The following is a 26,384-nucleotide window of genomic DNA, read 5'->3' on the forward strand; positions in this document are numbered from 1 at the left end:
TGATCATAGTCCGAATCTCAAATCTATTACTCCCATAACCATTGGGTGACAAGAAACCTAATAATCATCATAATTGGATTATCCAGAAACCTTCCCTTGTTCAGATCAGCTCTTTTTATGAAAGCAGGGTTTCGTTTTCAGATCTGATCTAACCAAGATCATCAAAAGAATAGACAATGCAATGGAAGGATCATGAACAACCAAAGATGAATACTAATCTACTTTAATCATAGCAAGTGGTGGAGCATAAGTGAACAGGGAATCACTTACCTTCACCAGATCAATTATGGAAGTCAATATAACCTTCTAGGACTCCAACAACACATCAGATATGCTTTCGGCACTTCTCTGCAGCCGTCTAACCTCCAAAAACGGTAACCACGAATAAAATATTCATAAATTAGTCGAGGGTTACTATTTATAGAAGTCGGGGAGAAAAATAGGGCAAAACCTTGCAACCAGAATCAGGTGGTCGTTTGGTTCAATCGACTGCCACTAGTAACCGCCCCCATATATTTTGCCATACAATAGTGCTTTTGCTAGGGGGTTGATGTCCAAGTACAACCTAGCCCTAAAGAAGAGATGGGGGAGATCTTACCTTCATTCCGAACATCTCCAGACATCACTTGACTTCCAGAAGTCCAACTAACAAGCAAGGCAAGCTCTTCAGATAGAGGATCCAAATCCATGGGTTCAGGGTATGGATCATGGACTTCTATATGGACACTCCACAAATTTACCCGACTAGACCTTCGGGTTCTCGGACCTGCAATACGGATCTCGGGTTAGAAATACGGGGGTTGTTACACATCACCATCTTATTATAGACGCCATGTAGACTTAATCCTAAAGTAGGATCCTAAAGTTTTCAATTGGAAGGGGGCCAAGCAGCTCAAGATTTTTGGGGCATGCTAAAAAGGTTAAAAAGGCAATGTCAAAGTGGATGTATCACAATTTGATTTCAATAAACAAAGCGCAAGGTCCATACTATAGGCGCATGATTGATACTATTGCAGATGTAGGTCTTTGATATAAGAGTCCCACCCCTATAGAATTGATGACCACCTTCCTTCAGTAGGAGAAGGAGGAGTTGTAATAGTATATAGACAATATCAGACCCTTCTAGGATACATATGGATGCACCATCATGTTTGATGGACGAACCAACCTGACGAAAAAGTCAATTATCAACTTTATAGTGTACTGTGATAGAAGGACCATTTTCTTGAAATCTATGGATACTACTGGTCATACAAAAGACCATAGATAGTCTCATATAGGATGTGATAGATGAAGTTGGGAAGAAGAATGTTGTGTAAACTGTTACCGAGAATGGCTTCCAACTTTAAGAAGGTTGATGAAATGTTGATGAGTTCGCGAGACTATCATCTTTTTAGGACACCTTGTGCAACTCATTCTATCAATCTCATGTTGAAGGACAATGAAAAAGTTAGCATTGTCTACAACACAATTGAAAGGGCTAAATGGGTAACTAATTTCATTTACATTCATAACACTGCTCTAGCCATGATGAGGAGATCATGTGGAGGTGAGGTGGTGCGACCTGATCCCATAAGATTCAAGACGAATTTCTTTGCCTTAAGCAATACGCAGGAGAAGAAGTTGGGCCTCAGATCCATGTTTGCATCCTAGGGTCCCTTCACCCTCTTCTTCGTACTCCTTCCCTTGCCATCTCTCTAGCTCTTACCATGAGAGCTCCAATTAAGAAACAAAGCTCACCAATGGTGAGTTCAGATGAACAACGAAATTGAAAGGGCAAATGGGTAACAATCAACACAACACACCTAGCCAGATGAGGAGACAGGGAGGGAGGGCGACCGACCAGAGACAAGGAAGTGCCTAGCTCCGGAGAAGAAGTTGGGCCTTGATCCATGTTTGCATCCTAAGGTCCCTTCACCCTCTTCTTCGTACTCCTTCCCTTGCCGTCTCTCTAGCTCTTACTCACCATGAGAGCTCCAATTAAGAAACAAAGCTCACCAATGGTGAGTTCATTTGATGAACTTAACGAAACGAATTCAAAGGAAACAAATCTGGAATCTCATGAACAATGAAACAAATTCACCTGTAATGATGAATTTTGGATTTGTAAAGTTATCTAAAATTCAGATACATTCTGTGATTAATGGAACTATTGAATCTTGGACTTGTAAAGTCAATAACACTAGTTGGGTGTTCGATTTTCTTGAGGGTTGTGGTTTGATTATTATACAGCAAAACATAGGCATCTAGACTATGTTTTGGGAAATTAGGGCTTTTGCCGATGTTGGGAAGCAGAATAGAATAGTTTGATGGAGAAGAAGGGAGAGGTTGATTCGATCTATGGTGAGATGTTGAAATGTTTGACAAATTTAGTCCCACGCGGCGCCTGATGTGGGACTAGAAGGGAGAGGAGGAGGCTATAAAGTAAGCCTCCCCTCCTCTTGTAAAACACACCAAAACAAAAGGAAATATCTTATTTGGAAAAGAAATATTCTCCTTCTTGTATTTATTATTTAAATATTGGAGTTTCTCTCTTGCCCGTGGTTTTTCCCATTGAGGGTTTTCCACATAAACTTTTGTGTTTCTTTTATTTGTTGATTACCCTATCCGGTGGGTATTAATTACCCGACATGGGAGAAATTGGTTATTAGAGTCAAGTAATTCATGTCCAGCTCCTTATGCTTGAACTTTTAGTCTTTAGTGTCTGCAGTTCTGGAAACCAGTCGTCTTTAAATTCTAATGCATCATCTTCAAAACATGTTTCTTCTAATTTCAGTATCTTAAGATTAGCTAGCTTTCCAAACAACATGACTGTTTCAACTTCCAGTTCCGTCTCCTTTACGGTAATCCTGGCGATGGATTCTGGCAGTTTCATCTGCATATAGAAGAGGGATTCCCTTATGAACTTTAGAGTTTCAAGACAGTGCAGTTTAAAGATAGATTCTTTTTCTTCTAGCCAAATCGAGAGCCATGCAATCCTAATTTTCTCAAATTTGATGCTCTGCCTGCTATGTTCGTTCCAGGATAATGTGATAAGTAGCAAAGAGTATGGAGATCGGATAGACAGCTCATTTGATGAAGACCTATAATCGGATAATCCCATAACAGGAGTACTAAACCGCCCGCTACTTGTAAACAAAGATGAGAATCCCCTGCTTCACATCACCCCCCCCCCCCCCCCCCCCCCCCCCCCCCCCCCCCCCCCCCCCCCCCCCCCCCCCCCCCCCCCCCCCCCTTTTTTTTTTTTTTTTTTTCCCCCCCCCCCCCCCCCCCCCCCCCCCCCCCCCCCCCCTCTCAACATCTCAGAATTCAACAAGATGAGATCAAAAGAATTCAAATCGCTCCATCGATTGTATTCTTAGGTTTTGGTTGGCTTTCTACCTTAAATCTACGCTTTGTGTTGTTTGACTTTTGGTGGTTTCCGAGAGGGGAATTGGTTAGGTGGGGGCGGTCGTCATCAGCAAGAGAGAGAGTGAGAGATGTAAAGGTATACTATTGTATTTAGTTAATTTTACTTATCATTTAACAACGAATTTAAATGTGGATAACTTGTAATTATGCATGTGGGTACTATGTAATTTATGAGACAATAGTTAGTGGTCACTAGTTTCACCCCAAATATAGTGGGTGCCGTGTAATTTGCTCTCATGAAAATCAATATTCAATGTTGTTCAAAGGCCTGGGCTGGGCTTTCCACCCGTTGGTGGGCTATGGTTGCTCTTCAATTTCTTCCTTTTCCTGGATCCAACACCTCTCTGAAATGTCTAATACAACCCCTCCATGGTTTTATATTTCCATCATATATATCTATATGTATATATCCTCTTCCTCACATAAATTGGTGCGCTGCCCACGTAGCCTACCCTATCCATGTCCACTTATTTCTTCGAAGCTTCCTAATTGGCTGTGCAATTCTACTGGGGTTGAGTTGTAAAAGCTTGGGAGCAGTTGTTGGAACAGTACTGCATGCCCTCATGAATGGCGTCAACCAAATTTCCGGTATCATGTAAGTTTGATCCCAACAACATTCAAGGCTAAACAAAAACAACCATGGCAGGTGTAAGTCTTCTACAATTTGTAGGAGGGAAATGGTTTGGTACACTAGAGAAGCATGAACCCTTCTGTTCCCAGTTGGAGCTGACATGAAAATCGGGTGACCATCATAACCTACCTCTGTTCTTCCCATTTAACGGCCAACATTGTGTGAACCTCCCCATTAATCATCCCTCTCATTATCTATCTTCTCTCTTCATCCCAACTTCCAATCACATCACTCAACCTAAGCACCTAGCTAATCTAACTCCCTGCTCATACTTTGACCATATGATCAGATCTCCAGTTTTCAAAGAACCAACTCCAGTACTGGAGGAACCCTCTTCCAGCAGAGAATCCCAAGGAGACGAAGAGGTCGGACTTCATAGAAACACAATGAATGGAGAAGTGACCATAGACAGTGCCACGATCAGTGCCACCAGTGGAAGAATTATATGTGGGAACATTAGTCCAACTCAGTTGGTTCGCATGGTGAGACGATAATTAAGATTTTGATTACCCTGTTATACGTACGGACATTAATGGAAGTTGCATGATTAGCTAATATGTAGTGAGATACTGGTGGTGTTGGTGGTGCAGGTGATTGCAGAGATGGTTGGGACATTCATTCTGATGTTCAGCGTCTGTGGGATCATATCAGTGACACAGATCATGAATGGAGAAGCGGGTCTCTTGGAATACGCAGCCACAGGTGGTTTGTCAATAACAATAGTCATTTACAGTGTCGGTTCAATCTCAGGTGCTCACGTTAATCCCTCGGTCACCATAGCCTTTGCATGCTTAGGTGAATTCCAATGGTCCAAGGTAACACTGCCACCATTTTATAACTTTCTTCTAGTATCTGATCTTGATATATGCAAGAGCCAAGAGCCATTGATTTACAAGCTTAGTATCTACAGGTTCCGGTGTACATTTCAGCACAGATTGCAGGATCTACCATTGGAACGTACGTGGGGAAATCAGTGTATGGCATGAACGCAGAGATGATCATGACACGGCCACTTCAAGGGCGTTCAACAGCTTTCTGGGCGGAGCTGATTTCTTCTTTCATCGTCGTCTTCCTTGCGGCATCACTGTCTAGCCATCCTCAAGCTGTAAGAACTAAAACAATAACTAACAACTCTAATATATGTCTTAACTCCTTAACTGTCAAGAAAATTAAGGACTTAACGTAACATATATATATATATCTGGGCATCATATTTTAAACTTATGTGGCTTTTGTTCCTTCTGTAGCTAGCTCCTTTGGCTGGTCTTGTTGTTGGGATTGCAATTACACTTGCTATTTTGATCACAGGGTAGGTGTATACTACAAATTACATATGTCAATTACAAGTCACCTGAATGTATGTGAAAACGATCATGGTTCCTCCCAGTCCCACGTTGACCTCTGTCTTATCCATTAGACTGTTAGACGGGCGATGTGTTTTAATTGCAACAGCCGGATGAAAAGTCTGAAATTCGCTCTAGAAAGCTCTTCATAATAGTTGCAATTAAACCAGTCCACGCATTGCCTAATCGGATGATGAGAGGAGGGAGAGCAATGCGAGACAAAGAGTATCTATAACATGTGAAAACGTGTGATACATGTAAACGGAGTCCATCAGATTAGGACAAAAAAAAGGAGTCCATCAGAAGTGGAATCTAGAAGAGAGATTCCATTTAAACGCCTCACATACATTCATGAAGATTCATTGAACTCCCATGAAAAGTAACTTTCTTTTTCTTTACACAGACAAAATTCTTCTTCAGGTTGATATTTATATTGAATTTAATGGTTTTTTTTTTGCTTTTGGTAAAATCAATTTGATGAATAACAGGCCTATCTCTGGAGGCTCATTGAATCCAGCCAGATCATTTGGACCTGCTCTTATTTCATGGAAGTTTCAAGACTTATGGTTATATCTCGTTGCCCCAACTCTTGGAGCATTGGCAGCAAGTCTTCTATTCTGGTTCCTTCGATCTAATGAACGCGGCTGCCGTTCTTCTTCTCCCTCCACCACCACCACCACTACTCCTTTATGTGATTCTGCTAATCCTTTGGTTGATTAGGAGAGAAGAGCATTGTTTTTTCATTGAATTATATATCATAATTCTCTACTGACTCATAATTTCATTTCAAGAAGATTATTTCTCATTATTACATATTAATGAGTAATTATGTGAGAGATTATGTTATTCTATATATAGGCTTGATGATAATTTAATTGACCTATGTCTAACATTATCGATCAACTTTCTCTCACATATTATTCCGAGTGAGATGGATGTAATATTACAATAATCCATTTCAATGTATATTAATTCATTTTTTGTTGTTTGGTATAAATAAAGGAGCTTTTACATATGGGGGGATTATTACATATACCACGATAGAGAATTGAACCTTTGGCCTCTTCAAAAGAAACAAAAGTTTGCCAAAACAGAATCCAATTTTCATGTAGTTGTACTTGATCCTATGGCTTTAACAACGATATGAAATTAAACATATGAAAACAGACACAAACTGAAATATATTTTTTTGGTAATAAAAGTTTCATTTGGCAGAAGGCCAAGCAAACTACACAAAAGGCTGGACATGAGGAACCCCAGCTTCTAGAGAGGAAACAGCCTAATAGGTCCCACTTGGAACGACCAAAGCCCTAGCCTCCAAGCCAGAGAATGGGCACATTCATTCCCTTCTCGAGAAAAAAAATAGAAAATAAATGAGGTAAAACTCGATTTTAAATCCAAGACATCATTAAAGACTACCGAGGCCTCCAATGGAGGAAGAGGGATCGGCCTTAGCAATTCTTCTTGGAGACCCAAGCAATTTGTGAATATCTTGACAACAGCAATGTCACATCCACCCAGCCGGTACCCCATTGGGCATACCGGGTATGTGATCCACCAGTCCCGAAGATCAAGTATCGAGCAACCATGCCTCCCACATACGCGATAACACAATCATGGACAATAAAAATCAAGGTAAAAACATATAATAAAGAATCATGAATAAGATAAAACAGATAAACAAAGTGCGGAATAAAGATGATACCAAGTGTATAGATATAATTCAAAAGGGAGGGAGAGTGATCAGAAGTCACTTCCTCACATGGCAGCGGAAAGTAGATCATTCAAGTTAAGGTTACAAAACCAACTTCTAAAGAGTATATCAAGAAAGTTAAGTTACAGATCCGGTCTAAAAGAAGAATCCAAAATATAACATTAAACAATTGTTTCCTCAGTCACATAAAACACATCCTCATAACTATAGAAATCCAAAGTCCAGCACAGCTGCTTCAACACCAGTGTTGGGCTAATCCTGGTGCGTAGCATAGTCGTCTTCGGTACCCTCACAATAATCTTCATAGTAGCCACTACCCTGAGAGTAGTATGGCTCATCATAGGGTGATTCAAAGGACATGCCATTGGTCTCTTCAAAACTTGTAGGATAGTCTAACAAAACAATTGCACAAAAAGGAATGAGTTCAAAGGAACTCAGCAAGGCAGTTAATCCATAATACATAAACCATATGATACAAGTCATAACATGATGCGAATGATATGAGACAGATTATGCAAATATGATTTTAACTCTACAAATACTAGTCTCTATGGTAGACATGCTTTAAGTCATAGCACCATACTTCCTTGGGTAGGTCTCAAATCACTCTTCCCTCAACCATCCAGATATCTTGGGTTCTCCGGTGGGACTTGGGTCTTGCATCCCTCTTGGACAATTCCATGGCTGGGGTTTCGGTCACCACTCTCTCACATCACCATTGGTATAAGTCTTGGCGCATGTCATGGTAAAGCCTAGCCCAATGCAAGTCATCTACTCAGTCATACCATGTCAGATCCAGATACATCCATTCCTCGCCCCGGGCGATCCTTTCCGGTATCCTTCACACTAGAGTCATGGATATTACTCACCGGCCTCATCAATCCCATTGGTCATCCACAAATAGTAGACGGGAAGCTCTCACGTCCTCTCACGGATATGACCCACCGATCTTCAAGCGCCCGTGAGCCCAAGTCTGACTATTTGCAACCCTACCAACAATGGCCCCTTTCGGGTATCTATAATATGATCTATGTCCTCTCACGGGTTGGTTACCAATCTTGAGCGCCCATCAAACCATACTACTACCATGGGTCGTTTGGTCTCAATACCCTTCCGATTCGGGTTTGATATGAAATGACATCCTAGCCATACATCTAGACAAGTCCTATATATGTCATCCAATAATTCGGGAAAGCGTCGATGGACACCTTCGGAGAACATCCCATACTATTCCCTTTGATGTCCAAGGACACAAATGTCAATAGGACATTCCTCAATCCCAAATTATACTTATCCAATCACATTCTCAATTCATCATATCACACATACATGATACATCATCATATTGAAAGTCATATCATAACATCGCATGATTCAATTGTATATGTAAATAACAATAATTAAATAGACATGATATACAAGAGTAATTAAACATGTTACTACTTTTAAAGACAACTATAGTAGTCATATGATGTCTAAATAAAATTGATAAGCAAAGCATATCAAGTTGTCAATCATCATTGAGTAAACACATAGTCCATGTCATATGGGTATAACCGTCCTTACCTTAATCGAATCGGGAAATATAGCAAGTACCACTTAAAATAGTCCCCAACTTAGTGCTTGAACCCTAGACAACATATATGCAACATTAGAGAAGGAAGCAATCAAATCGGAGATCAAACGAAGCGAAACAAGCAAGTGTTGAGTTGTTGTCCTCCTTTGGTCGACTGACTGGTCAACTGACTCAGTCGACCAAGATGAACAGTAACGGGCAGCATAGTGAAATTGAGCCCGAAATCGATCTTCCGGGGCTCCGATCGATCCGAAACTTGGAGGGATTGATCATAGCAATATAAAAACACTATACAATGAATATTATCATGATCCAATGGTCCAATTAGGAATACCCAAATTGAAACCCTATGTTCTATATGCTAAACATCAAGAATTGAAATGGAATTTGTTACAATGGCAAGGAATGATGGGGAATCAGCTAAGGAAGTGATAAGAACTAAATGAGAATCATAAACCAATAGTAAATCAGACCTAGCATACATCTACACATCAATTTAGATCAATAAGACAAGTTGGAATGACAAGAATCATAGAAATGCAATGCTATTGATTGTATTGGAAGCATAGCATAGCAAGAATGAAAGAAAAACAATGGAAATGAAAGGGAAAACACATGACCAAGTGTTTGCAAGGTTGCAACACTTTAGCCATGGTATCAATAGCAAGAAAGAGTAGAGGAATAAGTAGAATAGAGAATGAGAGAGAGAAATCATACCTTGAGGAAGCAATGAAGATGGAAGGCAATGATTGAGATCAAGATCCTTCACCAACTTCAAGGAATGCCCTAGGGAAGCTCACTCCTCGTGCTCTGGAGTGCCAATGATTAGGTTAGGCTTCTATTCACGAGTTCCCATAAAGTAGGCTTAAAATAATAGAGAATTTTGTGATTTTCGAATTTATTAATCTGCTGGTCAACTGGTCAGTCAACCAAGCCTGAACAGCAACTTCAGACAGGGAATTGGAAGGCCAGACTGATCCAAATTGAGTTGGGTTTTCTTATACAAGTCAATCAACAAGTCTAGATTAGATAAATACCTTCGGAACGAGATCGGAAGTGCATCACGTACTTCAACTACGCTCCCCCCTTCTAGGTGCAGTTTCTCACTGAACACTGACAGTGTATCCAAGTAAGGGGCATCACTGTCAATATCCATAGGCTCTGAGTTATACACCGAATCTTCAACTATGAGGACCCACAAGACTCTTCTTCCACTACTCCGGGTCTTTGGACCTACAAACACCAACAAATCCGGATCAGGGTCAGGGTTAGGATAGGGCTGGATTTCACAAGCAATGCCATGCTCCTTTACCCATTGCATGCCTTAGCTAATTGCCAAAACTTCTCCTGCAAACACAGAGACCAAAGCCACCAGAATGGAACATGCCACAACTACCTGACCAAGATGCCACATTGTGTATCCGATGCCCCCTTCACTAGTCTCATAATTTAAATATGCAACACAGTACAACAAACACCCCCCCTTAAATGATTTCGCGGTTGGATTTGGTTACATGCCTCCCCTCCATCAGCACTGCACTCAACCATGCACAACAAGAATTCACGAAACGCTGCATCAGCCTTCTGCGCCACCTCTAAAGCAAACCTTTTAACACCTTTAAACTAGACTTCATTCCTATGAAGCCATAGATGCTAACAAATAAAAGAGAATTGACAGAGAAGTTCTCTACTACGTATTTTGGTGGGGAATTTAAATGACTTCCAAAGCTCAAGGATCCCAAGAAGAGATGGTTCAGCCACACTTTGAATCAGGAACTCTAGCACACTACAAAACCACATTGCTTTAGACAAATGACATTGCAAGTCTGCAACAGGATATGGTTGCTCGATTCCTCTGCCAAACCACACCATTTACAAAGAGGGTCCACCCTAATTTACCTTCTCAACAAGTTATCTACTAAAGCTACACCCTCTGCACAAACATGCCACATGAAGTTGCAAATTTTAGTCAAAGTCTTGCAACCCCACAACCTCTTCTAGTCCTTTTCCCTCATCTCCTCCCACCTATGCCTCTTTGATGTAAAGGGTCTCCTTTCCATAAGTAGATCTCTTTGGTTCAAAAGAAGATTGTAAGCTAATTGTGTGGAGAATACCCCATTTGCAGCAGCCCCCCAAGACAACTTGTCTTCAGCACTATGGATGGGTAGAATGATCTTCTTAATGGCCAACACCTCATCAGCACTAAGTAAGTCCCTTAGTAAAAACACCTTCCAAAATGTTACCAAGATCGATCAGCTCATTGACCATACTTGATAAGTTGATTTCATGCATATTATTTTATATGATTAATTAACTATATTTCCATGTATTTACAATTGTTTTATATCAATTTACCCTAATATGATATGAAAATGAATATGTTGCACCCTTTCCTTTAATTTCTATAATTTTGGTGATTTTATATATTTCCTAACAAATTCTAATCAAGATTTATTACTTTTACGTATAGGAAATTATCAATCAAATCTGAGTATTATTGCAAGAGTCCTACCTCAAGTCAAAAACATAGAGAGAATGAGTCCTTGCATGCTTCTATGTTTTATTTCCTATTTAGGATTTGATCAAAGAAGGGAAAAGAGGAAGAAGAATCCAATTCAAATAAGAAAGATAGAAGAATCCCGTTTTTAAGTGTCTCTGTCCAGTTTTGATCAAGATCTTCATCGGATGGTCATATCGTGTCCGATCGAGCCGATTTTTGGAGGAGAGTTTCACAACGTCTTGGTCTTGAAATCCAACGGTGGGATTATGCATTGGAGATCTCTAAGTTAATCCGATTTATACATCAAAACATTCCTTGGTTAAGTCAGATAAGAACTCTGAGTTTGTTTCAAACTCTGAGTTTAATTAATCTATAAAAGGAGAGCAAACTCCAGCAGGAGGGGAGGACGTTTTTGGGAGCTTTGGAGGAGCGGAGAGATCAAACCAGGAGACGTTGGTTGGCTTTGGAGATCTGAAGCTTGGGAATAAGTTTTTCTTGATCTTCTTTCAATGTTCTTGAACTCCTCTGTAATGTTTTTAGTTTCTAGTATGAACTAATTTAGTTTTTCTAGGGATCAGATGTAGCCTATCTTTGAATTCCCACTCTTGAATTCATCAATATAATTTTGAATATTGTTTCCTTTGATTGAGTTTTTACTTCTATTCTTCATGCTTTTGATTAATTGGCCACTAATCAACTGATTTGTTAATCATAATGAACTGAGAGGGGATTTATGTGTTTAGTTCATTGGAGTAAAAGCCATGAATTACATGTAGGATAGAGATATACTTACATGGTTTGTGTAGTTGTTACATGGGAATCCATAGAATTTAATGATTTCTCCGTTGTTGTAATCCACATAGAAATATAGTGGGTTAGCAATTGAGGGAATTTCTATTAGTACTCGAGAGAGACTAGTAGATAGGGAAGGGAATCTCAACTATCAATCAGGAAAATATTTCTCAAATTATAAAGAGGGATAAGAGGGTGGGAAGGCTTAGTTATGGTGAAATCTGACCCCTAGGTCTTTAGCAATTAATAATCTCAATTTAACTTTCAATTTGCAATATAGTCTAGAATAATTATCTTCCTTATTATTTGTTCAAATAAAATTGGTATTATTAATTTGATACTTAATCTATAGTCTTCGAGGGATCGATCTTTTATCATTATATTACTTGTTACGACAGCGTACACTTGCGTTGTACTTTTTCACAACAATACTCAACCCACATCCAACTCACTTCGGCGACACTAACTTGAACCTCGACAAAAATGGTACCCACTTCTGACTTCACTCACCCTAATTGGAATCTTCTTAATGGCCAACACCTCACCAGCACTAAGTAATTCCCTCAATAAAGACATTTGCCAAAATGTTACTAGTATCGATCAGCTCTTTGACCATACTCAACCCACATCCAACAGGCTTTGGAGATGCTAACTTGAACCTCGGCAGAGATTGTACCCAGTTCACTCCCCAAATTGGAATCTTATCTTCTTTCCTGACTTGCCACACCAAACCATCTTTCCTTGCCTTAGCTTCCAAAAAAGAGCATTTAGGAAAATAGATATCCTTCATGAACTTTGCCCATATTGAATCATGATTTGACCATAACCGCCCATGCCACTTACTTAATAATGCTCTATTGTGAAGTTGAGGATCACACAACCCCAAGCCCCCTTTAGTTTTAGGCCTACACATTCTTGACCATGACACCCACTGAATTTTATGCCCATCTCTTTTTGTCCCCAAACACAATTAGTCGTCGCTCTCCTAACTTCATCATGATGGGAAGCTAGGGAGAGAAAAGTGAGAAGTTGCATAAGTAGAAAGGGCTCCAGCAACCGATTTCACCATTGTGACCCTGCCCTCCGCTAAGAGGAGATTGCTCTTCCACCCTTTGATTCTCTTGCAGGTTTTCTCAGTCAACTCCTTAAAAACCTTCTTCTTATAAACACCAAACTCTGTCGGCAACCCCAGATACTTCCCTGGCCCTTCACCATACTAGACCTTAAGAACTCTAGATAACCAAGCTTTAATCTATCATACCCCACCCAACCGGTTCCGGACACGCCCGAATGCCCATGGGTGTGATGCTTACTATAGGATCGAGGTTTGCAAGCCAATCCATAAGTACAATAAAATATAGCATAATCCAAAGAGCAAAGGAATAGAAAGGTAGCATTCAACAAATTTATTATAGTCATCCGAAAGATGAACAAAGGTAAAATCAGAGTTAAGGTAGATGTGAATTTCAAACAATGGAAGTCTCAAAATTAACAAGAAAGGTTTAAGAGAAATTAGTTTAACCCTTCAAGAGAGTTTGGCAATTTTGGTTAAACCCTATCACTCCTCAAATAATCAAATGGCAATCACAAGGGTTGAACATTGACATGAGTCTCTATGGGTTTTCACATCTTCACCTGCTAGGGCATCATATAGCTCGGTCGGATGGGGCATACTCCGGAATGACGGAATCCTCATATCCTGTAATAAGATCTAAAAATTTTTATGTGTGGATCCCTTTTGTGACTATAAACTAATGTTGGATCCCCTTAATGCAATATATTACATGTGGGTCCCAAACTACTAACACCATTATTCATCATTCAGTATATTCAAATTTCAAATGTGAAGGGACTAAAGTGCCCCTCGGGTTATGTTATTTAACACATTGTGTTAATATATGGTTTTAAAAAGAGATAATTGTTCTTATATATATTATACCATATATGATTAATTTGAATATATTTAATGGCGACTAACGGTGTTAGTCTGTTAGGACCCACACGTAATGTATTGCACTAAGGGGACCCAACATTAGTTTGTGGTCCACACTTAAAAAACTCTAAGATCTAAAAAGTAGAAAGGAATGAGTTCAACAGAACTCAGGTCAACATGACCATATATCATGTATCCAATACACATTCCAATAATCAATAGATGTATATGTGTATAATGAGATGAATAAATGAATGAGTATGCAAGTATACTTCTAACTCTAACCATGAAGTCTCTATGGTAGACACACATTAAGATACACACCAGCCTCCTTTGGGTAGTCTCATCACTCTTCCCTCAACATGAGACGTCTTTTGGGTTCTCTGCGGTAGTTGGGTCAAGTCACATCAAAAAGTGGTTGGGGATTAGGTCACAACTCTCTCACATCACCATTGGTCCGAGAATTGACGCGTGTTAGGGATAACCCCAAGCCAAATGTAAAGTCATAAAGTCTCGTACTACATGTGGTCCAGATATCTTTCCTCATGCCTAGTGCCATGTTGATCCAATATCCTTCTCCACCTAGGAATGGTATCGTCAATGGGAGGCATCTGTTAGACCCAATTCCTCAACCCTATGGTCATCCACATATGTTGGGGCGGATGCGTCTCATGTCTTTCACGGCACTCAAACCATCTATTAGACACCCCTTGAGCCCAACCCTAACATATGCAACCCTACCATTACATAATAACAATGGGTATGCGTGATGCTCACAAGACCTAGCCACTGTTGCCACGGGTCACTCGACTTCAATACCCCTGCCAAAAGGGTAGTACTCAAGGGTTTCCTATCCAACACATCTAGATACTTATTGAGCATGCACCTTGTAGGTCTAAGTGAATATAGTCACCAGGGTAATGGGAAAACCCACAACCCTAGTCGTATATAAATATAAGTGGACAATTTCCAACCATCCAATCCAATCACATCATTTCTACAATCATCATTCAAGTAATTTCAATAGTAAATAAATATAAACATCACATTACCTTCCGTTCATGCAAAGCCCCACGCAATTCATAATAAATATCCAATATTAATATAAATGAGAATTTAGAAACAAGTCAAATACATAAAATATGGTGATGTATTTCATCACCTGCTAATCGAAACTTTAATCACCAATGCTCAAGAATTCCACAATTAAAGTGTAAACAACTCACAAATAATCTAAAAAAACAAAATGGTTAAATTAAATTTAAGTTTGGGAACAAGACTAAGCATCATAGGAATCAAATTCACCTCACCTGAAAAAGGGACCTGTTGGATAGTGCCAGTCACTCACCTAGTCGACTGCCCATTGGCTCCAAACCTAAAAGACCTCTTCTTGCCCTCTTTCGAAACCCAAACTTTTGGGGACTTTTGGAGCTTCAATAGGACGCCATTAATGTCCTAAAAACACCTTCCAAACACCTCAATCAATCTCCAACACAAAAGCCCCAATTTGGTTCTCAAAGAATCGCTCACAAGCATCTCAAAGAGGATGAATCGGTCTAAAAATGAAGGGATAGCATGATTTTCATCGCTTAATAGGGTTGGGAAACACTATAGGGAGTAAGAATACAAATTCCATTCAACCCAAACTCACCAATATCATTTATAAAGCCATCAATCCATCAAAATACCAAGAAGAAAGCTTGAAAGAGGGGTTTCTATAGCACTCTTACCTTAACACGCGATTACCCTTTCGATTCGTGCTTCAACACCTTCAATCGTGCAAGAATCTCTCCAAAATCCTTCTTCTTATCCTCTCCCACTAGCTCATCCTCCAAACACACCAAAAATATCGTTTATGAGGTTAGAGAGCAAAGATATAAAGTTTTGAATTTTCTAAATTACCCCGATTTTGGCAAGGAAAGGGGGTCAGATACTAACCAATCGCCCCAATCAACCGGCCCTATATCTTCTTCATATGAATGTTGATTGCTATGGGTTTCGAAGGGTAGGAACCTCAAAACATTTTCCACTTAATGCCATACTTTATTTTGGCATTGAAGTCCTCTAACATAGGTTTCCGTGCATGCCAAAATCTCCATTTTATGCCTTTCGGTCTGGTTTTCTCTCTCCTCTTGAAATCAATTAGTGGGTCGAGTCTTCTTCTTGATCATCCAAGTCCATAGGTTTGGTTTTCCAAACTTTCGGGCTCAACTCGGATGGTCTGTCTTCTATCAGTACTCCGGGTTTTCGAACCTAAAAATTGGGTTACCAGTTAGGATTTTTAGGGATGTCACAGAATCTCCTTGGGGTATTGGGGCTAAACGTAAGATTTGACTTCTTCAAACTAAGAGCTTGGCCACTTGCTTGACAATAGTACTCCAAGCACTGTTTTAGCATGCAAACCTTATCTAACTTGACCTCTGAAAAAGGAATGCAGTCATCGGCAAATAGAAGATGCGAAGTGGCCTTTGTTTGATTCTTGATACTGATATTGATACCTTTCACCAATTTTTCTAATTCTGCCTTTTGAATAATAGCTGAGAGTACCTGTGAGCAAAGAATAAACAAATATGGGGAAAGAGGGTCCCCTTGTTTGATACCCCTAGTCGGCTTAAAGGAACCCCTATCCGAGCCATTACAAGCCGAGAGTATGAAACAGATTTACATCCCATAACCAAGTCAGTCTACTTTTGTGAAAACATCTTGAGGAGGGTAGCCTTCATAAAAGGCCATTCTAAGAGGTCATTTGCTTTTTTTCTTGTCAATTTTAAGGGCCAAATTTTTTTTTCTTACCCCTCTTACTATGCTTAATATAATGAAAAAGCTCATGAACCACAAATATATTATCATAAATTATTCGATCAAGATACAAAAGTAGATTGGGATGGGGATATGATACCTCTCAATGTGTCTTTAAGTCCATTGGCCATGACTTTAGAAATCAACTTGACAACCACTCAACACAAACTGATGGGTCTGAAATGTTCTGCTAGCTCCAGTCCTAATTTCTTCGGAATAAGGCAGATGAAGGTTTGGTTGAGAGTCGGTTTAAGAACCCCTATGTTGAAGTAGTCCTTCACAAATTCATTGATCTCCACTTTGGTTGTGTCCCAAAATTTTTGGAAAAATGTAGGAGGAGAGCCGTTTAGTCTTGGGGATTTGAGCGGACCCATCTCTTTTAATGATGCAAGTAGCTCCTCATCTGAGGATGAGCCTCCAACAAACTATTGATATCTTCAAGAACCACCTCCACACATGAGAAAACCCTCTCCAAAGCCTCCTGTGACACCCCTTTAGTAGTGACAACTTCTTCAAAATGATGCAGAAGCTCACTAAACACCTCCTCTATCGATTGGGACCACTCACTCTTAGCAAGCCTTAATTTTAAGTTCCTATTCTGTTGTCTTCTCTAGATGGTAGTTGCATGAAAGAAGGCCAAGTTATGATCTCCTTCTCGAATCCAATCCACACGAGATTTTTGCCGCCACAACACTTCCTCCCTCTCTAACTCTTCTTCTAAAGCTGCTTGCACCTCTTTTTCTCTTTGTTGTAAGACCTGAGCATATGGAAGGGCTTGCAAGTCAAGCAAATCTTGTTTTAATCTAGCAATCTTCTTTTGTATGTGCCAAAATGACTCCCTATTTATTGGATCAGAATTTTTTTACACCTTTCTAATTTCTTTTGCAGAACCAAACTAGAATCACCAACCTGTCTGCACTCCCACGCATTTCTCACCACCTCCTTGCATTGAGGATGCCTCAACCATGCGGCTTCAAATTTGAAAGGCCTTGGCCCACTTGAAGAACCTCCAACTATGTCCATCACAATGGGATTATGATCGGAAGCAATGGTAGAGTTCACAAACACAAGAACATTCTCAAAAGAAGCTCTCCAAGCCATGTTTTCCATGGCTCCATCCAATCTAACCTTAATATTTGCTTCCCCCTTTTTAAGATTGCTCCATGTATAAACTGGACCATTTGCACCTAAGTCCAACAACCTACAAGCATCCATCATCTCTTGAAATGAGTGCATATCTCTTCTACCTTCTTTACCCCTAACTTCTCAAACTAGCTTACATGGAAGTTGAAATCACCGATACAACACCAATTTTCATTTCCATTGTCTCCCAAATCAATAAGTTTGTCCACACTTTTTGTCTTTGCTCCTTAACTAGATCTCCATACACACAAGTTAGAAAGAAGCCTTTACCATTTTGAAGCAACACTTTATAGTTGACAATATTCTAATCCATCTGTAGTATTGAGATTGACACAGAGTTCTGCCAAGATAATGCTAGCCCACCTAATTTCTCAAATGGGTCAACTGCCACATTGTTATCCCAATTCAAAGATCTTTGAACTCTATCAACCTCCCTCTTGCAACATTTCGTCTCCATCAGAAAAGCTACATTTGGGTTATCAGTCCTCAACAAGAACCTCAAGACGCGTACTGTGCGTGGGTTCCCCAACCCATGACAATTCCAACTGAGAATCTACATTTTTGCCCGTGAACTATTCCTCCCCAGTCACCACAGGTGCAAGAGCTAAAAAATGCCCCTCTTGATTCATTTGAGCAACTCCAACCTCATAGAGCTCTTTGATCAAAGCATTTGTAATTTTTTACCTCAGTCTGCCCCTCTTAGCCTTTTTTGAAGGACTAGAAGTTTCAGAAGTGGTCAAGTTGTGTTGTGGCTTGCTCCCTTTGTGACCCCTCTTCTGGGATGGAAGTGAAGTAAGGCTACATTCAGGTCTCAGGTAAGGAAGATGGTCAAATTTGTTTCAGAGGTAGGTTCAGTTGAAGGAATTTGGGCTAAGTTTGTAACTTCCCTGCTCTCTAAGTGGGTACTCTTCCCAACCTCCGTGTGGGCCATAGTAATATATATTAGGCGCATTCTGAGTTGATGCGAAGTTAAAGGTGTTTTGGGTCGAAGAAAAATTACTTAAATTATGGGTTGAGGAAATGCTTAAAGTGTTCAAGGCCTAGGTGATGTTGACAGCATTTATGGGCCCATGGGTTTGATGGTTTGGTTCAATTGGTTAGTAGGGGTAGGTTTAGTTTGGGTTGGTTCAGTCAAGCATTGATTAATTTTGTTCTGGTCATAAAGGTTGGTAGGATGGGCCATTTGTAACGATAACATCGTACTAAGGTTGACAGCTGGATAGTACAAATGGGAATCTGGTGGTATTGAGGTGGTTTCCTCTCGATAGAGAGAAATGCGCCAACTGTTGCAGCATTGTAAGGAGGGCTTTTGAATTTTGGGGGCTTTGAATTAAATAGTTTTGTATGGGAGCAAGGAAGTTTAGAGTTTGATCTCTTGATATAATGGGGGCAAAGGGGATATGTTGGGCAGGGTTGAGAGAGTGTTCATCATAGATTCACCATTAAGGAAGTTTCCATCAACCTTGTTTTGACTAGTTGTCTCTGAATTCACCTTTGACATTTGAAAAGTCAGCACCGCACTTGTCTCCTCTACTGGTACACTGTACCTTTTGATGATCTCTCCATCTTCTCTACTTCCAGTAGGGCATTCATCTCTAATCTCCCTGGAATTAACTGGATTTTCAGTTTCCATCACCTTGTTCTCTCCAGCAATGTTCGACACCAACACTACTGCCGCTTTGTGATTCAGACAACTATTCGGGCTATTCCTTTCTAGTATGGTCCCCATTTACTAACGAACATTCCTCTGGAATTTTGCAACCATAAGTTGATGATCTTTCATATCCTTAAAGTATTTCCTGCACCTCTCTTCTTCATGACCCAACATTGCACAGTAATAAAAAAATAAAGGCAATCTCTCAACTTGAACCTTGACTTGCACAAGGTCTTCAGACTCTCTTCTGACACTCAATATAAACCTCAGAGGCTTCCGCACATTAGCCTTAACTCTCACCCTTAAATAGTGGAGTTGTTTTCCAAACTGCATGCCTTCAATGACCATAAACTTCAATGGTTCACCAACCTTCCTTGCTATAGATATGAATGTGGTATGTTCATTTATGGCTCTTGGGATATTGTGCAATTGCAACCAAAACTCCCTTTTCTCAAAAGACCACTTCTTCTCATCATTCCATTTCTCCAAAATCAGCAGGTTTCCAAACACAATCCACGGGCCTTCCATTAAGACGTTCCTCATGTCCATCTCATGCTGGAATTGAACATGTATTGATGTTCCTACATGAGATCTATCTTCACTGGGTAACAAGGACTACAGGCTTTTATTAACCCTTCTTCCACAGCCTGTTTTCGATATTGTTTCCCTTCTAGAACAAGACCCACTAACGATGGTTTCCTTCTTAACTTGACTTTGAGTACCACCTTTAGCTTGTGGAACAACCTCATCATTGGATCCATCATCTTCATTTGAAAAATTAGCAACCACGGTATGCTCATTAATGGTGGGTGGGGGATGAGAGGAGCTTGGGTTCATGCTTGGGGAGGGAAGCATGAGAGAGTTTTTCCTTTGGAGTGGAGGATGTGGTGGGTGAACAAATGGTGTCATGGAGTTTTCCTACTATTACTTGAGAATCATGCATACAATGGAGAAAGAACACGCATACAGCGGAGAAAAACTGCCATGAACTGAAATATACCTAACAACAAAAAATTGATACAAAACCATTACAAGTCTATTAATATAAACCAAATCAAAGCCATCACAAAACAATGCAAAACCAAAAATTCCCACAACGGTTTCAAGTTTCCTAATAAATACATTCAAGTTGAGGAAATTGAAATGATTGACTAATGCCCTTAATGTGATGTCATAAAGTTTACTAGAAACCTTATTTTTGTAGAGATACTCCTTTAGTTGGCTTCAAATGCTTCCAATTTATTGAACCAAAACCATGCCACTTATGTCATACAGTACCAACCGAATAAGTATGGTATCATATCAATTTGAATCACTTGTATTATACAAAATAATATATGATATTATAATAATAGATTAATATGACATACTTGAACTGTTTGGTATTCAATACAATGCATAATGTGTGAGGTATGTGATATTTACTTATTATCAAAAAAAGGTAATGTACCGATACCATATTAAATACCACTATTGTATCGAATTGACACTCTTACTTGTTGTATATATTCAATGCGGAGTTACTTGATTGGAAAGACCAACACCTCTTAATGAAGAGGTTGTGGGTTCGACTATTGTTGATGGCATATGTGATTTTTTTTTTTTGGCCAAACACAGAAAAGGAAATGCATTCAAAGAAACAAGTCTGGGGAAATCCTCCCAACAGGAACATAGTACAAAGGATCAAGACCTCTAGGTGGTTGCATCCACCAAACTTTAGACATACCTAAATAACGGGCTCCCCTAGCCAAGAAATCAGCCTCAGTATTCTCTGTTCTAGAAATATGCAAGACAACACAGTTGTCAAACCTCAACAAAGAGGTCTTAGTAAGCTGAAGTAAGTTAGAACAATACCAATCTAAAGTACTAGAATGATCATGTAGACTAGAGACAACGGCTTGACAATCAAAGAAGAGCTTGATATTCGTGATCCCTATAGTAGAGGCCACTTGAATGATGTCATATATCGCTTCCAGCTCCATTTGTTGTGCAGATAAAGCCCAACTTGCTTTTATGCGAGCAGCTATAAAAGACCCAGAGGAAGTCTTTATAATCCCTCCACGACCACTACGAGAAGTTGATGAATCCCAGGAACCATCGGAGAAAATATGAAAAAAATTTGTGTCATCAATATCTATCATTTGCGTATTCAAAGGATTAAATAAAAGACTTGAAGCATGCAGCATATGAGATTCAATCACTCTTGTTGTGGCCAATGAAGAAATAGTCTCAAAAAAATGGCCATGAATATGCTGCAACAAACCATTTTGTGACCATAAAAACATACTTAAGTTAGGTGCAAGCCCTTCAAACCAATAAACGTTTCTTGCCTTCCAAATTAACCAAGCTACTGCACTCCAAATAGTATGCACCCAATCTAAATTACCATTAGTCTGATAGTAGGATTCAATAAAATTCCACCAGTCCACAATGTCATGGCCGTGAAATATATCTGTATCCAAATGAAGAGGAGAGACCTTCCAACAAAGTTTTGCAAAAGGACAATGAAATAAAAGATGAACAATCGATTCATGGGCACATTTGCAATAAAAACACAAAGGAGTGTAGCAACCACCTCTTAAAAACAAATTTAAATTTGTAGGAAGAGCATTATGTCCCAATTTCCAAATAAACAGCTTAATCTTTGGCAATGTATGAACTTTCCACAGGGAAGTCTAAAAGGATAAAAAGTCTGAGTTGGTTCCTCTGGAAGATAAGCCTAAAAAGCCATGTAACTCCATAAAATAAGCAGATCTAACAGTAAAATTCCCTTGTTCGAGTATGTTTCCACATCCATCTATCTGGCATTATCTCAGATAAAACCGGAATTTTAATAATTGCACTAATCTCATGAGATGAAAACCATCGCTGCAATTTAGAATAGTCCCAGGACCTTGAGGGCCAATGGATTAATTCAGCCACCCATAAAGGACTGCCAGGAGATGGATCTCTCCAAATACGGTTTAAAGGAAAATTCAGGAATCCAAGGGTTAGAGAATACCTTTGTTTGATGACCATTACCTATGTTTCGAATCAAACCCTTTTAAAGAACTTCTTTCCCCTCATGTAAACTCCTCCATCCCCAGGAACATCCCCATGAACATTTGGCATCAAGAAAATCATCATTAGGAAAATATTTGGATTTAATAACTCGTGCCCACAAGGAATTGGGGTTTTGCAACATTTGCCAAGCTTGTTTAGCTAATAAGGCTTTGTTGAAAATGTAGAGATCACGAAATCCTAAACCCCCATGCTTTTTTGATGCACATAACTTCTCCCATGAAACCCAGGAAATACCTGTCTGAGAACCTCTTCCCCACCAAAAAGTTCAAATTTGTTGAGATAACCCATCTATTATCTCTTTCGGTAATAAAAAGATAGACATCGCATAGGTTGGAAGAGCTTGAGCAACTACTTTAATTAATATTTCCTTGCCCGCACTTGACAATAACTTACTCTTCTAATAAGCCAACTTGTTAGCCATTCTATCATGAAAATAGGCAAACAGTTGACTTTTAGTTTTACCAAAAGTAGAAGGTAAACCAAGATATGTACCATGGGAACTTACGTCATCAATCTGCAGAATATAAGTGATAGCTCTTCGAAATAGTCGAAACTGTACCTTTACTAAACACCACAGATGATTTAGCAGAATTAATATGTTGGTCGGAAACATGCATATATTCCTGAAGAATAAAATTGATATGATGAGCATTTGATTCACTTGTAGGACAAAAAATCATACAATCATCATCAAAGAAAATATGGTTAATATCAGGACTATTGCGAGAAATTCGCAATCCTGGCAACCTAGGGATACCCATATTTGCACTTAATCTCCGAGATAAAACCTCATGATAGAGAATGAAAATATATGGACTAGGTGGGCAACCCTATCTAATACCCCTAGTTGGAACCACCTTCTCCGATAATTGACCATTAACTTTAATTTGAAAAGTGACAGCGGTAATGCATTGCATGATCCACCTCACCCATTTTGCCTGAAACCCCAAAAAGAAAAGTTTAAATAGTCCCTCAATAAAACCCCATTCTAACTTGTCATATGCTTTACACAGGTTTAGTTTCAAAACAAAATATCCACGCTTGGATGTAGATTTCTTCATGAAATGAAGACATTCATGTGCCAAATATACATTATCAGAAATGGATCGACCAGCGACAAAAGCACTCTGGGTTTCACTAATAATGTTGGGCAAAATGACTTTCAAACGGTTTGTTAAACATTTAGCAATAACTCGATTAGGAATTGTACAAAGACTAATTGGCCGTAGATGGCCAACTTCTTGAGGGTGTTTCCTCTTGGGAATAAAAGAAATGATGGTATTGTTTAAACTTTTTAATAAAAAACCCCGGTTAAACAAATGTTGAATGCCCTTGACAAAATCCTCCCCTATAATATCCCAGTTTTTTTGATAAAATTGAGCTGGAAACCCATACATTCCAGGAGACTTTTCCCTTTCATTTGAAACAAAGCATATTTAATCTCATCCCTAGAAAAGTCTCTACATAATCTAACATTATCATCATAAGACACGCAATATGCAAAGCTTGATAAGAAATATAGAGGGGATTGGGGCTGAGAAGTGGTGAAGAGGTTATTGAAATAAGTCCATATCTCTGACATGATATAGGACTCCAGGACAGCCAATGTCCAGTACTCGATTTGAGCTTGGAGATATGATTTCTCTGATGTTTTTGTGAGGTAACTTGATGGAAAAAATAAGTATTTTGATCTCTTGCCTTCAACCACTGCACCCTCGCCCGTTGCTGTCAAAACTTCTCTTCTTCGCATATCAAAGAAGCCAATTTCTTTGACAACACAGCCTCTTGAACGGTTATATCTTTTGCTGAATTGGAAGCTTGTAAATCAGCCAATTGTTGTTGAACTTTAAGAATTCCAATGAAAGCCACTTTTGTATTTGCCTTGCTCCATAATCGCAAGGTCTTCGCACAATTCTAGATCTTATGTTGAAGTTTGTAAGCATTTGAACCCTACTTCGACGTGGTCCATCCCTATAAAATGTTATCCCTGAGCTCTGGATACTCTTCCCATTTAACTTCATAATAAATTTTTTGTGGTTTCTTAACTCCTTTGAGCAGCTCTATTTCCATTGGATGTGGTCAGAGCCAAGTCTAACATGTTTGAAAGCATGAATATTAGGAAACATATGTAACAAGTCAAAATTATAAAAGCCCAAGTCAATATCCTCTTGAATGTGAGCATACCCTTTCCGTTTATTGGACCATGAAAATCGACTACCAGAACTAGGCAAAGCTACCAATCCACAACTGGTAATTGCAGAATTCAAAGCATCTAGATAAGATTGAGGTTTCCTTCTGCCACCCCTTTTATCTTGATGAGTTAGGATTTCATTAAAGTCCCCTAAGACCAATCAAGCACCATGAACAGAGTGACCCAGTTGTCGCAGTTCTTGCTAGACCCTTCCACGCCCTGATTGCGTAGGCGCTCCATATAACAAAGTCACATGAATATCTGCATCTATAACATTCCAAGAAACCATGAAATCAACAATAGAATGTGAGAGAGATAAAGGGAGAACAGAACAATTCATATTCCACATCACCACAATGCCCCCAGATTTGCCTTGTGGAGCAACAAGTAACATATCCGAAAAACCCAATTTGAGCTTGAGCAATTCCATGTATTTGGCAGATTGTTTTGTTTCCAAAAGTAGGAGTAAGCTTGGTTGAGAGCGTCTACATAACTAACATAGATAGGAAACCCTCAAAGACTGACGACAACCAAAATATGGCACCCACAACTTGCTAAAAGAAACTCACCATCCACAGATAAGATAATCCTTTAAAAAAAAAAAAAAAAAAAAAAAAAAAACACCCAATTTAAATTTAACCTGCTAACCCTTATAGCCTTTAACTTAAAGATAAAAACCAAACAAACAGGTGAAAACAAACAACTGTGTAAGGCAGAAAATCTAAAAGTGGAATAAGAAGACAGAAGATCATGGCATTTACAAAACAGAATCATACCAGTTGCTACCCGAGAAGAACGGAAAAGCCACGCATTAAATGAAAACACAATAATAAAAAACATATGAAACAGATTATCTACAGAAGGGTAAGATAGAGCTAAAAAAAAAAAAAAAAAAAAAAAAACATGTACAGGGGCTAAGCACAATATTCAAGCAGCCAGAGAAGGGAAGAAAATATATGAAACAGAGTAATTATGTCACACCCCACCCAGCCGGATCCGGTCATACCCGAATGCCCGTGGGGGTGATACATCGCAAGATCTAGGTTCAGTGACAAATCCATACAAAACATGATATAGCATAATTAAATGGACAAGAATAAATCAAGTTTATCATACTAAGTTATCAAAACCGAAATAATGATTACAATCATCCATTACTTCAAAATAAAAATCTAACATCAGAGTTTTGAAAAGAAAAGAGAGTAGTTTTATTCGTAGCGGAAAAATAAACTAAACTTGTTCTCTAATGGAATCCAATCCAAAAGAACAGTCTTGATACTGGCATGAAGCTCCATGTGCGTCCACTTCTTCTTCGATCACTCCTTCAAGAAGACATATTGGTAACGCATCCTCCATTTGGAAGAAGTCCTCATAACCTGCAGCATAATCTAATAGAAAAAAGACATATAAAAGGAATGAGTTCAACAGAACTCAGTGAGGTCAACTCAACATCATATCACACATTTATTCTCAAGATTTCACACCACACATATAAGATGAATATCAATAATGTAATTAATGACAATGATATGATATGTGAATGATTATGCTCCTAACTCTATCATGAAGTCTCTATGGTAGACACGCATTAAGTCACACACCAGTCTTCTTTGGGCGGTCTCATCACTCTTCCC

General features: G+C 39.2%; 2 protein-coding genes across 2 annotated transcripts; one reads left to right on the plus strand and one right to left on the minus strand.

Moving 5' to 3' along the window:
• The first annotated feature begins 1,332 nt into the window (after positions 1–1,332).
• Positions 1,333–6,105, plus strand: NIP7;1 (NOD26-like intrinsic protein 7;1). The gene is made up of 6 exons (XM_089159038.1): positions 1,333–1,640; positions 4,332–4,524; positions 4,633–4,857; positions 4,953–5,147; positions 5,290–5,351; positions 5,874–6,105. Exons 1-6 carry the CDS (start codon positions 1,333–1,335, stop codon positions 6,103–6,105), a joined length of 1,215 nt encoding a protein of 404 aa, XP_089015164.1.
• A 10,060-nt stretch (positions 6,106–16,165) lies between these two features.
• On the minus strand, positions 16,166–17,914 carry LOC149028702 (uncharacterized). Its single transcript, XM_089159142.1, has 2 exons — positions 17,609–17,914; positions 16,166–16,447 (listed from the first exon to the last, which is right to left on the minus strand). The coding sequence occupies exons 1-2, from the start codon at positions 17,912–17,914 to the stop codon at positions 16,166–16,168; spliced, it is 588 nt and encodes a 195-aa protein (XP_089015268.1).
• Positions 17,915–26,384: the final 8,470 nt, after the last annotated feature.

This window comes from Hakea prostrata, chromosome 1 (assembly GCF_041222555.1).
Source record: "Hakea prostrata isolate BN-2017 chromosome 1, UWA_Hpros_2, whole genome shotgun sequence".
Classification (NCBI taxonomy): Eukaryota; Viridiplantae; Streptophyta; class Magnoliopsida; order Proteales; family Proteaceae; genus Hakea; species Hakea prostrata.